Source organism: Callorhinus ursinus, unplaced genomic scaffold (assembly GCF_003265705.2).
Source record: "Callorhinus ursinus isolate GAN/ISIS: 27379988/994484 unplaced genomic scaffold, GSC_fseal_2.0 scaffold5, whole genome shotgun sequence".
Lineage (NCBI taxonomy): Eukaryota > Metazoa > Chordata > Mammalia > Carnivora > Otariidae > Callorhinus > Callorhinus ursinus.
The window spans coordinates 19,920,879-19,936,990 of NW_027397067.1; the positions used below are offsets into that span (position 1 = coordinate 19,920,879).

The 16,112-nt window shown below is 37.0% G+C and overlaps 1 protein-coding gene across 1 annotated transcript in view; it reads left to right on the top strand.

The window, feature by feature from the left end:
- Positions 1-16,112, top strand: part of CUNH8orf34 (chromosome unknown C8orf34 homolog) — a 377,054-nt gene that overhangs the window by 250,741 nt on the left and 110,201 nt on the right. Inside the window, 1 exon segment of the mRNA XM_025871441.2 lies at positions 290-425. Coding sequence (XP_025727226.1) covers positions 290-425 — 136 coding nt within the window.

Consider the following 16,112-nt stretch of genomic DNA (forward strand, 5'->3'; position numbering starts at 1 on the left):
GGTTACAGAAAGGTGGTGGATCCATGTTCTGTGGTCCTAGATGATGATCTGCCCATTGTCTAAAAGGATTCAGCCTCTCACCATTTTTCTTCTGTAAATCTTTCCTTATATATGTCTCCAACTACATCTAGAAATGATTTGAAAAATAACTGATACATGAGGTAATATTTTTGCAAAGCAGAAATAATAATGTTTTACTCAACTACTGGCAGATACCTGAAAACATGGACTTTTCTTATTAATTCTATTAGGGCTAATTTTTTCTCTGCAATTGTTTATGTTGTTACAGAGGATCTTGATGATTTAAGAATGGAGGGAGTAACTACCCTTGTGCCTTCTGGGAGCAAATTTAACCAAGGTCGTGCTACTCACCCTGCTGAACCTCAGGCCAAGGTCACACTGAACATCTGTTCAAGGTGTGCCAGGTAAAACAAATAATAGGTATAGTATATATAAACATAATCTTAATTTTTTTAAATCTAAGATTTTGATGCAAAGGGTGTAACTCCTCTGTGTTAAAAAAAAAAAACAACAACAACCTTTCCTTCAAAAGATCCTTTGTGCTAACATTGACGAGGGAGTTAGTCCTGCAGTTTATCCTTGTGTCCAATGCCACTCAGACCAACAATGAATCAAAGAGTTTAGCTTGTCCTCACTACACAGTTTGAGAAATTTTAAGTCTTTCTGTCTCTGAATTTCATTTGCTGTCTGCCCTACTGGTTTCCCTTTCAAAGGAAGAATCTAAGGGCTCTAAAGGTTCAAAGCCACTTTTAAAGCACCTGCGTAAAGACGAGTCTGCCCAGGTATAGTTTAAGATCTGATATTATTGGCCTCTTAACCTGCTCCTCATCTTGTTCACCTCCGGGAAAGAATTTAATCAGCTTGACACTTTTCAGTTTTGGCAGCTGGAAGCAATCTTTGCATGTACTGTATGTGGCCAAAGAAGTAGCTTAAGTTACTGCCAAGTCAGCTCCCAGTGCTTGTCTAGCAGAAACTCACCAAATAGCGAGAATTCATTGTTTTGTAGGAACTAAATCTCATTTGCAAAGAGGCTTTTAAGCCTGTTTAAATGATAAAACAAGCCTTCTAACCCTTATGTAAATGGTGCAGATTAGCAAGAACAGTGCACTGGCCGGCCAGTTTTATCTCCTATTCTTTATGTCTAGCTGTTCTATTGTATTGTTTGAGAGGGGATTAGCTGCTTGGAAATAGGGAGGGAGTGTAGGAAAATCAAATCAGATTCTTGTAGCTTTTCCTCTTTCCTTTACCCTTTTGAAATTTTTATTTTAATTGTCACGGGCTTAGGAAAATAGAAAGGATACGTCTTAGAAAAGCAGGGACGTTATTTGAGACCATTAGAAATGCCACAGCACAGTGGAAACATTGCTTCAGACAAGTAATATTTGGGTGACTTGACTTTGATTAAGGCTGCAAAGAAAACTTCTACTGTTTATGTAATGGTATTTAGGCATCTTGAGTGTACAGAGTTATCTGTGCGAAAGTTGTTTGGCAATTTTGAAAAACCTTTGTAGTACGGCTAAATAACAAAAGTCCAACTGAGTAAACTTTGAAGATCTAATTGGCTTTATCACATAATTCCTGAATCGGGCAACATCCCATGTAGCAAACAGAAAAGAATTCCACTGAGCAACAGGAAAGGAAAGGTTTTCAAAGGTATGGGAGGGGTGGGGGGATGTGGGGAGAATTGTTAGCAAAGAATCCATTGTTTTAGGCTAGGCTGCCCTCCTAGGTGGAACGGAAGGGGTCTATCAGTAAACTTCCTAGGGCTGACCAGGAAATTCCCATGTTGACTGGTTAAAGGTTACACAGTCCTGGAGAGTTGAAACTGCAGTTAGGTTAAGTATTAAGTCTTGGTTTACTGACTTGGGGCCTTAACTTAAATGGCTCCATTATGGCCCTGTGGTTTCTTTTTAACAGTATATTTGTTCATTTACCGTTTGACTTGAGGGAGATTAGTATTTGGTCCATCATATCATTTGTAGAAGATTGTTTTTTCAGAAGAGAGAACCTATGAAAATGATACGTTTCTAAACTGCTGAGGATTTGAATTGAGAAAGGACCAAGCACTACCTAACCCTGAATTATCCACCATTCAGCTTGTCAATAATAGAGTTAGACTGCAAGTCGCAAATAACCTGCATTTAAGGTCGAGGCTTTAACTAATTTATTGAAGAGATATTCAGTTGAATAATTGATTACATTTATTGCTTTCTCACTACATACCACATACTATTCTAAGCACATTAAATATATAAATTTATTTAATTCTCAAATAACACTGGGAGTTAATTACTATTGTTATCCTCATTTCATATGATAAGGAAGCTGAGTCTTGAGATGATTAAATAACTTGTCCAAAGTAACACAGCAAGTAGGAGGCAAAACACAGTTTCAAATCCAGGTATATAGCTTGACTGCCCTGCTTCGTCATTTTATTTTATTGCTAGCACCAAGCTGTTGTCTGAAGGTAAAGATGGAAGCCTCAAGGAATTAGAGACAATGGGATAGGAAGAGATTTGGGTTTTTGAAATGATGGGAGCTCATGACTGTTTTAATGGAGAATAGGCAATGCTGTACTTCCAAAAGCAAGATAGGGATATATTGATTCAGGGAAATGTGGTAAATAGTACGGAAGAAGACACTAGGCTGTGACTTTTATTATTTATTTATTTATTTAAGATTTTATTTATTCATTTGAAGGAGAAAGAGAGTGAGTGAGAGGGAGAGAGAGAGAGAGATCTGAAGCAGACTTCACACTGAGCGCAGAGCCGGACGTGGGTTTTGATCCCACAACCCTGAGATCATGACCTGAGCTGAAACCAAGAGTTGGACATTTAACTGACTGAGTCACCCAGGAGCCCTTAGGCTGTGGATTTTAGAGACCTACCATACTCAGAATTCAGAGTGGAAGAAAAACTAGTATCAGTTGTCAAGAACTCTGAAGAACCTGAGATTTTACCGTTTGCAGCTGAATGTGTTAGTCTGCCACTGTTTTATGAACCCTGGCAGAGACCAAGGACTTAGCACTCACAACAGTAACATTTGCCAGAGCGTTACCACTTTCACTGGTTCCCGATCCACAAATTTCACAGAATGACACAAATAGGATAGTAGGTTACACTACTAGCGATGAACCCTGAGTTTAGGAAAACTGAATGTTTTATAATGGGAAGTTAGCATTGCTCTAGAGGGAGACTCTGTATGTCTCTTCCAAGGCTGTTAGCAATATAAACATCCCTGAACAGATTGTCTGAAACAAAGGCTGTCAGTGTCTTTGCTCACAAGATGTAGTAACATGAGAAACTCATGGAGAATTATCTCCCAATACTATTTAGAGTGGACTACTTTTGTAATGCATTGATGTGGTAATCAAATTTTTCCAAAATTAATGTTCAGACATCAATTTATATTGTCGGCTCACCTCTCCTAGTTGCAAGTAAGACTTTTAAGACTCTGAGCATTAAAAAAAGAAGAAGAAGAAGACTGTGAGAATGAGAATTGTACTTTTTAAGCCAGGGCTGAGTAATTATCTGAGGCGGAAGTCATAAACTGGAGGACCTGTGGGCAGTTGTCTTGCATCTCCATAACATTTAAAAATACCACTGAGGGGCGCCTGAGTGGCTCAGTCTGTTAAGCGTCAGGTCATAATCTTGGGGTCCTGGGCATTTGGCTCCCTGCTCAGCGGGGAGCCTGCTTCTCCCTCTGCCCCTCCCCCTGCTTGTGCTCTGTCTCTCTCTCTCTCTCTCTCTCAAATAAATAAATAAATAAAATCTTTAAAAAAAACCCCACTGGATTAGTTACCAATTTTACATAAAATATTGAGATTTCTGTCTTGTCTTAAAAATCCATACAGGCTATAACACCGGGCCCACATTCTCAGATGATCACACAATAGCAGCTTCTTCCCCAGACCTTTGGACCCCAGAGCTGTGCACCAGTTTGCATTAGCTTGTCTGTCTAGCCTCACTCACTTACACTACCTGTCTAAAGTCTATAGGCCTTTGTAACCTCTGATTTGTAGAAATGTAGGAACTTTGATGATAAGCAATGCATCAGGACTGGAGGAATGCAGGCTGAGGTACCTAGCCAGGCCACTGGGAGAAGATTTTGGTGCCCAGAAAAGGCAGAAGATACTGTCTCAGGGTACCAGGCTCTCCACAGGAGATTATGGCAGGCAGATGGTAGTTTTAGAGTGATGACTTGATCCCTCAGAACTCAGAGAGAGTGAGTCAGAATTCCAGTGCTGCAGACTAGACCAACATGGAGAAAACGGTTGCTTCATCTAGAGAACTGCACCCATTCTCATTGCTCTTCTTGAGTGGGCACTGGTACCCTGCCTGGAAGATAGTAAGAGATAATGTAGACTTTATAGAGGAAGACTGGACATTAGATTTTTTTGGACACTTTGGGATGGGGATTTAATTCCAAATCTCACTGGACTGGAGACAGTGTGGTGCTAATGGATAAGGAAGTTTTGGATAATTAATGTTCAGTTGTAGCACATAATTACCAACACTTTTCAAGACTTTACAGTAAAGGTAAAATAGAAAGACAGCCTCCTTCGAAGTCTGACAAAGGGATCTTTACATACCCTAAATTACCTAGTGTATCATCGTGGGAAAAACTATGCATATATTCGGAAAATCTGGTCCCTCGTCTGTGACATGGAGTTCTTGCAATCCTGGAGATCACCTCTAAGGAGGTGATTGAGAGGTCTGGACAGAATAATGTATGCAAAGGCAGCTAGCAAATTGTTCACAGTGCAAGGCTGTCAGGGAACAGGGGGTTTCCTCTTTTTCTCTCACTCACTGGGATAATTACCATGTAAATACTTAAACAGTTTAAAATGCTTCAGAGTCCCCCCCCTCCCATCTTTTTGAAAGGGCTGCACTAAAGTGCTCAGGTATTGAAGGAAAAAAGAGCCTAATTTTTCTGACATTCTGGAATTTTCTCCTGCCTTAGGCTTCTAACTAGGGAAAAAAGAGATGTCCGTCTTCCAGGATTTCTGTATTTAATAAGACAGTGTAAGATGACAATATTTTTGATGTTTATTTGTTTGTTGTTTCTTCAAGTTTTAAGGTCAAGAAATCACTTTTTTCCATAGAACTGGAGAGGTAAAATATGCAAGTGAGATTAATGGTTTTGTTGTGATCTTGAAATAAAACTATAAAACTGAGGGTTCTAGAGGGGAGGAGGGTAGGGGGATGGGTTAGCCTGGTGATGGGTATTAAAGAGGGCACATTCTGCGTGGAGCACTGGGTGTTATGCACAAACAATGAATCACGGAACGCTACATCAAAAACTAATGATGTAATATATGGTGATTAACATAACAATAAAAAAATTAAAAAAAAAACTATAGCTGTAAGCTCAGTGGAGCATCAGTGAAACATAAGTGATATTAGAGTTTCTGCAAAGAACCCATCAATGAACAAGTTAGTGTTAAGAGGTAGAATCTTCTCTATAGATTGCCATTTTTCTCAATCTTTTTTTCAGATACTGCACCACTTATGAGCTACTTACAGGGTCACAGTATCTGGAAGGGAGTTTGCATTTGATATGTCCAGAACATTATTGTTCTAATCAAGTTGAGGGCATTCAGCCAAAGGCCACAGAATCCTTCTCACTGAGAACCTGATGGGAAGACATAGTCTGTAATGAGACTGATACATTCTACTGGAACGTTTGAGGGATATAAGATACATGTGACCATTGGAGAGACTTCCACTTTCCAAAATATCAAGAAAAGAGGAATTCAGTTCACACTAAATTGCTCTGTAAAGTTTTACGTGAGACAAGGTGACTAAAACATCAAGAATGTCACAAAGTTCATTGATTAGCCTAGTTACAAGAAATAAAAAGATTACAGAATTTTTTTTTTCCATAAATACTTCACACATGGTTGGGAAAGAAACAGATGAAAGAAAGCTTGTGTTTTCAAGCTGGGAAATTATTCCAGGATAGTGTTATGCCTATAGCTCTTGATGGCCTTGGTCTGATGTGGGCACTGCTGCAATTTGTGTGATTTAAACAAAGAGATGACATCACCTGGCAAGTAGGAAAATGTTGCCTCGTAGAGATCTGACCAACCAAGATATATCAAGATTCTAACCCAGAACATTTCACTTGCCCCCCTTAGATCATAAAGTAGCCATTATAAAACAGCAATTTTAAGTAAATAAGAATTTTCTGTGTAGGGTGTAGCGGTGTCCTTGTAACTGGTGATTTTACTCATTACAAAGTAGATTTTTAATATATTCATTGAGTATCTTGGTTTGACTTTTAGAAGATTCCACCATTATAGCTATAAATCCTTGAATATATGGGCAAAACAAGTTTCGTTTCTTGCCTAGGAATCACACTAAGTAGTATCAACTAAAAAGTGAAGTGTCAGTACGTCAGTAATGCAAGTTATCAATAATTATCAGCAACACTTCTGTGGTTTTAAAGAATAGTGGTTTGTAAAATTTTGAGTTTCAAATTACATTTTTTTATTAAATGTCCTAAATTTCTGTTGTAAGATAACAGTTAAGATACCAATAGCAAGCAGGCAAATGTGGATACGAAGATACCAAATTACTATTTCAGTGAAGTTTAAAAGACCACCCATTAATTCTGTCTACCCACTGCCATTCTGAGGAGTTAAATCTTGTTTTCTTGGACTCCTGCCAGGGCATTCCGGGTGGTAAAATGCTATTTGTTTTTGATGGTGCAAGTGTTTGTATTCATTCATGCCTAACATCAATAGTGCACACACAAAAAGAACTGAAAGCCATTTTAAAAGAAATTGGATTATAAAGAACATACAGTGACACCGGCTCAGAAACTCCAGCATGAGAATGCTAGGGGAAATGTGTTTCCAAATAGCCTGCTGAGTTTTAACTGATTTGCTTCGTGTCATTGTACCAACACTTGTTCATCATTTTTCCTAAACATCATGACATTAAAATACTGAGTTTGGTTGTGCGTTGACTCGATAAAGAAGAAGGAGATCGTCCTTCGTGATGACAGGCGGCAGTAAAGGTGCGTGAGAAATCCTGTTAAGTGTGAGCTAATTTCAAACTGTCTATGTTAGGATTTGCTAGCTGACCTGAGGAAATCTGCATAATTAATCATACATTATATTCTGGTGTATCACGTTCCTAGGCATTTTTTTTTTGTTCCCCAACTATTTTTAGAAGGCTTAAATTCAGCAAGTTCCCATTGGAAGGAAAGGTGAGCAGCAGTGACATAAAGAAAAATGGAGAAGGACAAAATGGGACTGCTATCACTTGTTTGAAGTCAAAACTTTTTCATGAAAATTGAAATCTCATAGTTTATACCATACCTACAAATAGCTTTAGCTCTACATTGAATTTAATGCAGAAATCTAAACCCACATGGAATCAAATGACATTCTCTGAATTCCCAGTATTATACGCAGCTGTAACTAGACCAGTTACTACAAAGTAAAACTCATAATTGCTTTCTTAAAATGAAAGCAACCAATAAATCACCTAATTTCATTACAAAATAATTTTTTCTTATTGTAAATTACAAGGCATTTAATACAAATTCCTTGATTTTGACTGGATGGAGGGAGGAAAAACACTCCACAACAATAGCAATAAGATTTAAAACTCAGCATTTATCTGATAACAAAGGAGAAAGGTATTCATTCTATTCCCATCTTCTGGTATTTGGGCTTTGACAGGTTAGACCCCCTAAGCTTTAGACCCAGACCACTTTCTCATTCTTTGCCTGTGACCTTTTTCTTGTTAACCTAAAGTTAAATCATTCTTTTGGAGCTTAAAACTGCTAAGAGGAGGATAGAATTTTTGGTTTGAAAAATTTAACTCAGACAGGACCATGTCAAAGGGTCCTGTGCCCAGTGTCTCCCAGCCAGTGTCTCCCAGCTTCCTGGGACCCCTCAAGCACTGCTGCTCGGGTGCTTCAGGCCCAGCCTGGGGAACCGCAGAGCTCCCCCTGTGTTAGCTAAATCCATCCCCACCTGCTGCGACTGCTGGTTTCTATACAACTCCAAAGGCTGTGACTTAGTGCTGAGGGCAGGCAGCCAACTGTGGGAGCAACTTAGAGAAATCCATGTTGGGCACACTCTATAAAGAAGTTCCTTCTCTAGAAATAGCACCCAACATAAGGGCACAAAAGCAAAACACGTTTGTGGACCTACTTCTTTCCACTCTAGACATCCTGATGCCTGACGTGTGTACAATTTAACAACAGTATCAAGAACTGATGAGAGAAGATGGAAAGGATTCTAGTGACTTACAATCCCTTAGCATTGTCTCTGAAGAAGCGTGTCTAGAAACAATAATTGTAAGACTGTTAGCCTTTTGGCAAGAATAATTCCTCAAAACGTTGAGGACGTTGGGAGCAACACCAAGAGTCAATTATATAAGAATTCAAATGATTTCACCTGGTTTCCCCAGCACTTGATGAGTTTACAGATGCCACTCTTGGTGTTCAGTTCTTTATTCATGGAGTCAACACCACATTTAAAGTGGCTGAAGAATTAGCCTCTATGAATAGTCTGCTTGGAAACAGCTATAGGTACTTTGTGGGAAATATTTGAATCTCTCATATGTTCCTGAACTGGTAGCGTCACTGATGAATTTTCATTTGCTGTTGTGGGCTGAACCATCATCAGTTCCATGAATTTTTGTCAAAAAAGCTGAATATTTTGACTCACCCTACTGCACAATTGTTTGATGCCCTGTTAGTGGTCAGGTTTTCTTGCAATTTTTTGAGCTAAGGGCTGATATGAAACGTTTTCTGAATGAGAAGAATCACCCTCAACTGCTATTATTGGACACTGAATACTTTGGAAATTAGCTTTTGCTTCAGACTTGATAATGTTTTCTAACGAATCCAACCTAAAATTACAAGGTAAAACCGTGCTTATATGAAACCTTAAATTGTGTAAAGTCATTTTGATGGCAGCTAATGTAGTTTGAATTACATCATGTCAAGCTGTTTTTTATGCTTGTGTTTTATATGCTTATGAATTAATATTAGTATTTGGTAGTACCTATCTATGTGAAAGGACATTACAGATGTTATAAGATCTCATTACAGAATCAGCATTAGCAGATGAAAATTTGCTATCAATTTTAATGACAGGGGACCCCAATTTTGAAAAACGTTATCCTGTCCCCCCAAAATTTTCGTTAATAGACCTGTATTACAAAAGATTGTAATTGGTTATTATATTTTGAATTTAATCATTAAAAACTTGTGGAAAAATTAATTAACATCATTTTTATTTACAGATATTACAGGTATTCACCCTGTGGCCCCCAAAATCAACATACTATATTCAAAAACACTGTTTAAATTCACTTATCAGATTTCATGGTTATTAACTTTTATATTTTAATTACTTGTTGTGAGGGCACCTTTCCAAACAGATAATGCTTGAGACATTCAGATCTCTGTAATTGTTTTTAATAGGATAGCATTATAATTAATTTGTAATACAGGGATTAGTCCCTGTAAAGAGGGAGTGGTCTTTTACTCTTAGGGGCATTTTAGAGTTTCCTGAGAAGGATTCCTCTCCAAGATTTCTATTTCTTCCCCCTTGAAATCCTCTTTTTTTTTTTTAAGATTTTATTTATTTGAGAGAGAGAGACAGAGATAGCGAGAGACAGCAGGAGCAGGGAGGAGAGGGAGAGCAGGATCCCCGCTGAGACGTGGGGCTCCATCCCAGGACCCTGGGATCATGACCTGAGCCGAAGGCAGACGCTTAACTGACTGAGCCACACAGGCGCCCCGCCCCCCACCGCCTTGAAGTATTTAATGAGTTTCTGCAAACTTTACTGGGTATTTTTGAGAAAGACAATTAAAGAGCTTTGTTTTTCTTTTTACAGCTTTACAGATACATGATTCCATCTGTCTGAGATAGGAGTTGGATATTTCAGGGCATCTTGGTCCTGGATTTAACCAAGAAAATCAAATAAATTAAGACAAATAAAGGAAAAGAAAAGGCCTGGGATACCCTCCTGACCCTAGAATTGAGGAATCCATCTTAAAACCTGAGTAGCCAAGGGACAAGAATAGTAAATTCCTGTTTTAGTTTGCTTGTTTGCTTGTTTTTCCCTGGTGAGAAGAATAACACAGGTAATAGACAAAGAGGCACACAGGTTCAGTTTATGATTTCCATCTGAAACAAAAAAGTCATTCTTTTTTTTATTTTTTAAATTTAAATTCAATTAATTAACATATAATGTATTATTTGTTTCAGAGGTAGAGGGCAGTGATTCATCAGTCTTCTATAATACTTAGCGCTCATTACATCACGAGCCCTCCTTAATGTCCATCACCCAGTTACCCCATCCCCCCAGCCGCCTCCCCTCCAGCAACCCTCAGTTTGTTTCCTGAGATTAAGAGTCTCTTATGGTTTGTCTCCCTCTCTGGTTTCGTCTTGTTTTATTTTTCCCTCTCTTCCCCTATGATCCTCTGTTTTGTTTCTTAAATTCCACATGATGGTGAGATCATATGATAATTGTCTTTCTCCGATTGACTTATTTCACTTAGTATAATACCCTCTAGTTCCATCCAAACAAAGTATTTTTGGTCTGGAAACTGCCCCGGTATGAATCATAGCCAACCCTTCCTAGAAGTGGAAGAAAATAAGGAAGAGAAGATGAAAATAAGAACTTGTCCATGTCCTATAGGCTGCCTGTTGTATTCCTAGGGTGTGCATTGCCCAAATCGTACCCAGAGTACCCAGAGTATGACACCTTTCTTGTATTAAAAAAAAAAAAAAAGGAACATGGACTCAGTATCTTGAAATATGGCTTATGTCATTTCATCAAAATCTGCAGGCAGGAATAACTGAGATGATGTATTCACCCAGCTTCTAGTATAAAAATCTTGAGAAAACAACAAGACATATGTCTAAATTTCCTAGTCTTAGGGTGGTAGCTGTAGAGATGGTGAGATATTGTCAGACTTAGAAATTTTTTGAAGCTAGAGCTGACAGGATTTGCTGTTAAATTTAAGTGATACATATGAGATAAAGGGAAGACTCACAGATGATTCCAAATATTTTCCAGAGTAACTGGAATATAGTTGAGATAGAGATAGATGGGAGGAGCTTGTTGAGGATGATGAGGCATTAGGAGTTTTTGCACATGTTAAATTTGAGATTCCTACTGGACATATGTGGTCAAAATCAACAACAGAACTGACAGTTAATAGAGTGAAAGATTATATTCTCTTTTAGCAGTATGAAAGAAATGAAAGAGTTTGCCATGTCTTTCCAGAGCAGGCTTTGTGACTGACTGTCCCTGGCAGTGGGATTAATCAACTACACTGATCAAAAATCACCTCATGTCTCATAACTCTTCACCTCTCCCAGCATGATTGGTTCAAGATCTACCATAATCTGCTTAACTTGCATTTCCTTTTTAAAGCATTTATCATTCTTTCACTCTCATTAGAATATTAACTCTATGAAAGCAGGGACCGAATCTGTCTTGGATCATTGATACATCTCAGTACCTTAAATAATTCTTGACCTACATGAGATAGTCAATAAATACTTGGATGAACAGAAGATTAGAGGAATATCAACTGGAATCTCTTTTTCTCTATTCCTCTCTGTGTCTCTTTCCATGTGTATCTCCATCTCTGTCTCTAGATTCATCTTTCTTTCTCTCTATCAACAACTCTATCTTTCCCCCAGATTTTACTTTCTGTTGGGCTACTCCATGTAGATGGTCCTGGTGCCTGGATGATCTATGTTTAAAATATCCTTAGAGCTTATGTCCTTTCTCTCCCAGGGTTTATATGATAATCTTTAAAAAGACACTGCTAACCTCTTCCCAAGTAATGTGCCTACCAGAGATTAGGCAGTGCATGCGGGTGATGAGATCTCTAACTTCCAGTCATGGGCTCACCCGTGTGTTAGGGAAGAGAAATCCCTTATTTGATAATTTCAACAGAATCATGAGAAGTTAGGGAGAAGCATTTACCAAAAGAAGGAGATTCAGCACAGACAAAATAATAGCATGACCATCATAATAAAATAAAATCAATAAAATGTTCTATTTATAGAGAGCTTTAAATTGTAGAAAGCATTTTGAATGATATTAATTCATTTAAAACCAGTCTTCATAATTTTTATATCAACTGTACAAATGATGAAACTTGATCCAGAGAATTTAAATAACTTCTACACAGAGCTAATAAATGTGTTTGGTGGGCATGAACCCAGGGTATCATATGATCAAATCAATGGATGCAGAAAAGCATTTGACAAAATCCAACACCCATTCCTCATAAAAACTCTCAATAAAGTAGGAAGGAGGGGAACTTCCTCAACTTGAGAAAGTATATCTACAAAAGCTTAAAGCTAAAATCATGCTACTTAATGTTTAGAAACTCAAAGCCTTTCCGTGAAGATCAGGTACAAGGCCTAAAATCATGCTACTTAATGGTGAGAAACTCAAAGCCTTCCCATTAAGATCAGGTACAAGGCAAAGAATTTCTCTGTCATCAATCCTTTTTAACACTGTACTTCAAGTTCTAGCTAATGCAATAAGAAAAGGAAATAAAATGTATACAGATTGGGAAGGAAGAAATAAAACTGTCTTTGTTCACAGATGACATGATCATCTATGTAAAATATGTTAAACAATTGACAAAGTCTCCTGAAACTAATAAGCAGTTATAGCAAGGTTGCAGAATACTGGTTAGTATACAAATGTCAACAAGTGAAATTTGAAATTAAGTATACGGTACCATTTAAATGTTCACCCCCCAAAATGAAATACTTAGGTATAAATCTAACAAAATATGTACAAGATCTGTATGAGGAAAACTGCAAAACTCGGATGAATGAAATCAAAGAACTAAATAAATGGAGAGGTTTTCCATGTTCATGAATGGGAAGACTCAATATTATCAAGATGTCAGTTCTTCCCAACTTAATCTATAGATTCAATTGTAGTCCCAGTCAAAATCCCATCCACAAGAGTTTATTTTGTGGATATCTACAAACTGATTCTAAAGTTTATATGGAGAGGCAAAAGACACAGATTGGCCAACACAATATTGAAAAAGAAAAATAAAGTTGGAGGGCTGATAGTAATCTACTTTAAGACCTACCATAAATCTAAATGAATTACAATGGTGTGGTATTGGTAAGAGAACAAACAGACCAGTGGAACAGAATGAAACACCTGAAAATAGGGAATAGACCCACAAGATTATAGTTAACTGATCTTTGACAAAGGATTAAAGGATTAAAATGGAGCAAAACCAGTCTTTTACACAAATGGTACCGGGACAACTGGACATCCACATACAGAAAAACAAATTCAGACACAAACCTTACACCCTTCACAAAAATGAACTCAAAATGGATCACAGACCTAAATGTAAGGTGCAAAACTGTAAAACTCCTAGAAGGTAACAAAGAAGAAAACCTGAAAGACCTTGGGTAAAATGATGCCTTTTTAGGTACAACACCAAAATATGATCCATGAAAGAAATAATTGATAAGCAGGACTTCATTAAAATTAAAAACTTCTGCTCTGTGGAAGACAATGTCAAGAGACAGAGAAAACAAGCCACAGACTGAGAGCAAATGTTTGCCAAGACATATCTGATAAAGAACTATTACCCAAAATACACAAAGAACTATTAAATCTCAACAATAAGAACACAAACAACTGAATTAAAAAATGAACCAAAGACCTTAAGAGACCTCTCACCAAAGAAGATATACAGATGGCAAATAAGCATATGAAAAATGTTCCAGAACAGACATTACTAAGGAAATGTAAATAGAAACAACAATAAATTAAAAAGGGCCAAAATCCGGAACACTGAGCACCAAATACTGACAAGGATGTGGAGCAATAGGAGCTCTCATTCTTTGCTGTTGAGAACGCAAAATTATACAGCCACTTTGAAAGATAGTTTGGTGCTTTCTTACAAAACTAAACAGTTTTATCATTTGATCCAGTAATTGTGCTCCTTGATATTTACTCAAATGAGTTGAAAAATTATGTTCACATATAAACTTGCTCATGGATGTTTATAAGAGCTTTTTTCATAATTGCCAAAATTTGGAAGCAACCAAGATGTTCTTTAGGAGGTGAATGGATAAATAAACTGTGGTACATCCAGACAATGGAATGTGATTTAGTGTTAAAAAGAAATGAGCTATCAAGCCATCAAAAGGCATGGACAAAACTTAAAGGAACAATTACAAAGTGAAGAGAGCCAATCTGAAAGACTAAACACTATATGATTCCAATTATGTGACTTTCTGGAGAAGGCAAAACTATGGAGACAATAAAAAGATCAGTGGTTGCCAGGGGTGGTGTGGACTGGAAGAGATGAATAGGCAAACCACAGAGGATGTGAACTCAATGCAAAGCTTTTGTATGATAACATAATGATGGCTACATGTCATTATACATTTGTTCAAACTCATGGACAATGCCAAGAGTGAACCCCAATGTAAACTATAGACTTTGGGTGAGTATGATGTGTCCATGCTGGTTCATCAGTTTTAACAAATGTACCACTTTTGTGGGGAATGCTGATCCTGGGGGAGGCTGCACACTTGCGGGGACAGGGATTTATGAGAAATAGCTGTATGTTTCCTTCAATTTAGCTGTGAACTTTAAACCTTTTATTTTTAAACTAAATTTTAATAAAATTTTAATGAAGAAAAGAGAAAATACATGTATTATTTATGATACAGGTTACTATATCACTATAATTTATATTGATTTATTGTTCATTTGTTTAAAGATTTATTTTTGCATGTAGAAAGGATAATTCTAACTGTGAAAGAAGAGATCTCACAAAACTCATAGTGATGAGCCATCACAAGATATAAAAAACCCTTTGAGAGGCAAAATATAATTAATTTTCCTTGCAAATAAATCAAACAAAAGGATACCCCCTATTTGTTTATTGGCTTAGCTAAGTAGTATATATATAATAACAAATTCAAAAGTTTATAATTCCTTTTGTTCATCAAAATATGTATATTCCTTCATGTTTACCAAATGATTTTGTGCCTTAAAAGTTAAAAAAAGAACTTCATAGAGAGATTTTTTTTTTTTTTTTACTTTCTCTTTTTAGAATGAATCAAATCAGACAAGAACCAAAGCTGCCCAAATTAGATATCCTCTTCCCTGATTTCCAAATCCTTAATTTCAGTTTTAGGAAATACTTGTTAAACAGAAGATTAATGTCAACAGTTCAGTTATTATCTCAGTGGTTATAGACTTTTTTTTCTCTTCTGTACCAGATTTTCCTGCTGAGCTAAGTCCAGGCACAGCTGTTATTGTTACAGCAACTTGGTTAAATGTAATCAATATTTTTTGAATGCCTACCTTGTGCAAGGAACCGTGGCACTAACTAAAGAAAAAATGAAATTTCATCCAGGATGCAGTCTCATGAGCTGATTATAATAAAAACTTCAATGACAGTGATTCAAAAACTGGCCTAATAGTGTTCATTGTTCTGGATCCACTGTAACTCATTTTTATTATTAATGAAAAACATTTTACACCAATATTTTAGTCAATTCTCCCAATATGGGAATAGGCGTTTATCAATGAGCCAATTTTCTAGTCACTAGGTGACTGACAAGAACAGTGTCTAGGGTAAATGTTTCTCCTTTGGATGAAGGAACCTGAATTCTCTATCTGGTTCCGGTCAGTGAGCACACTTTGAAAGAGACTTCATAAAGATATGAAATCAAATCACTTTCCAACAGCTTTAACTCAATCAAGTAAACAACAGAAGAGAAAATGAATTGCCCTTGTAAAATATTTCACGATGTAAAGCAGAAATTTTAGGTCAGAGTTATCTAGTAATTTAGAAATAATTGAGAGTTCACAAGTTCTAGAAAATAATCTAGATATTTAATAGATAATCAAGGAAGGCCCTTTTATACCTTTATTTTCAAGTATAAATTTATATAAAAAACATTTTTTTCCACATGTCAATAAAAAGCTACTATAGTTAGTCTCAAAAATGCATGATTTTAGGGGCACCTGGGTGGCTCTGTCAGTTAAGCGTCTGCCTCTAGCTCCTTCATGATCCCAGGATCCTGGGATAGA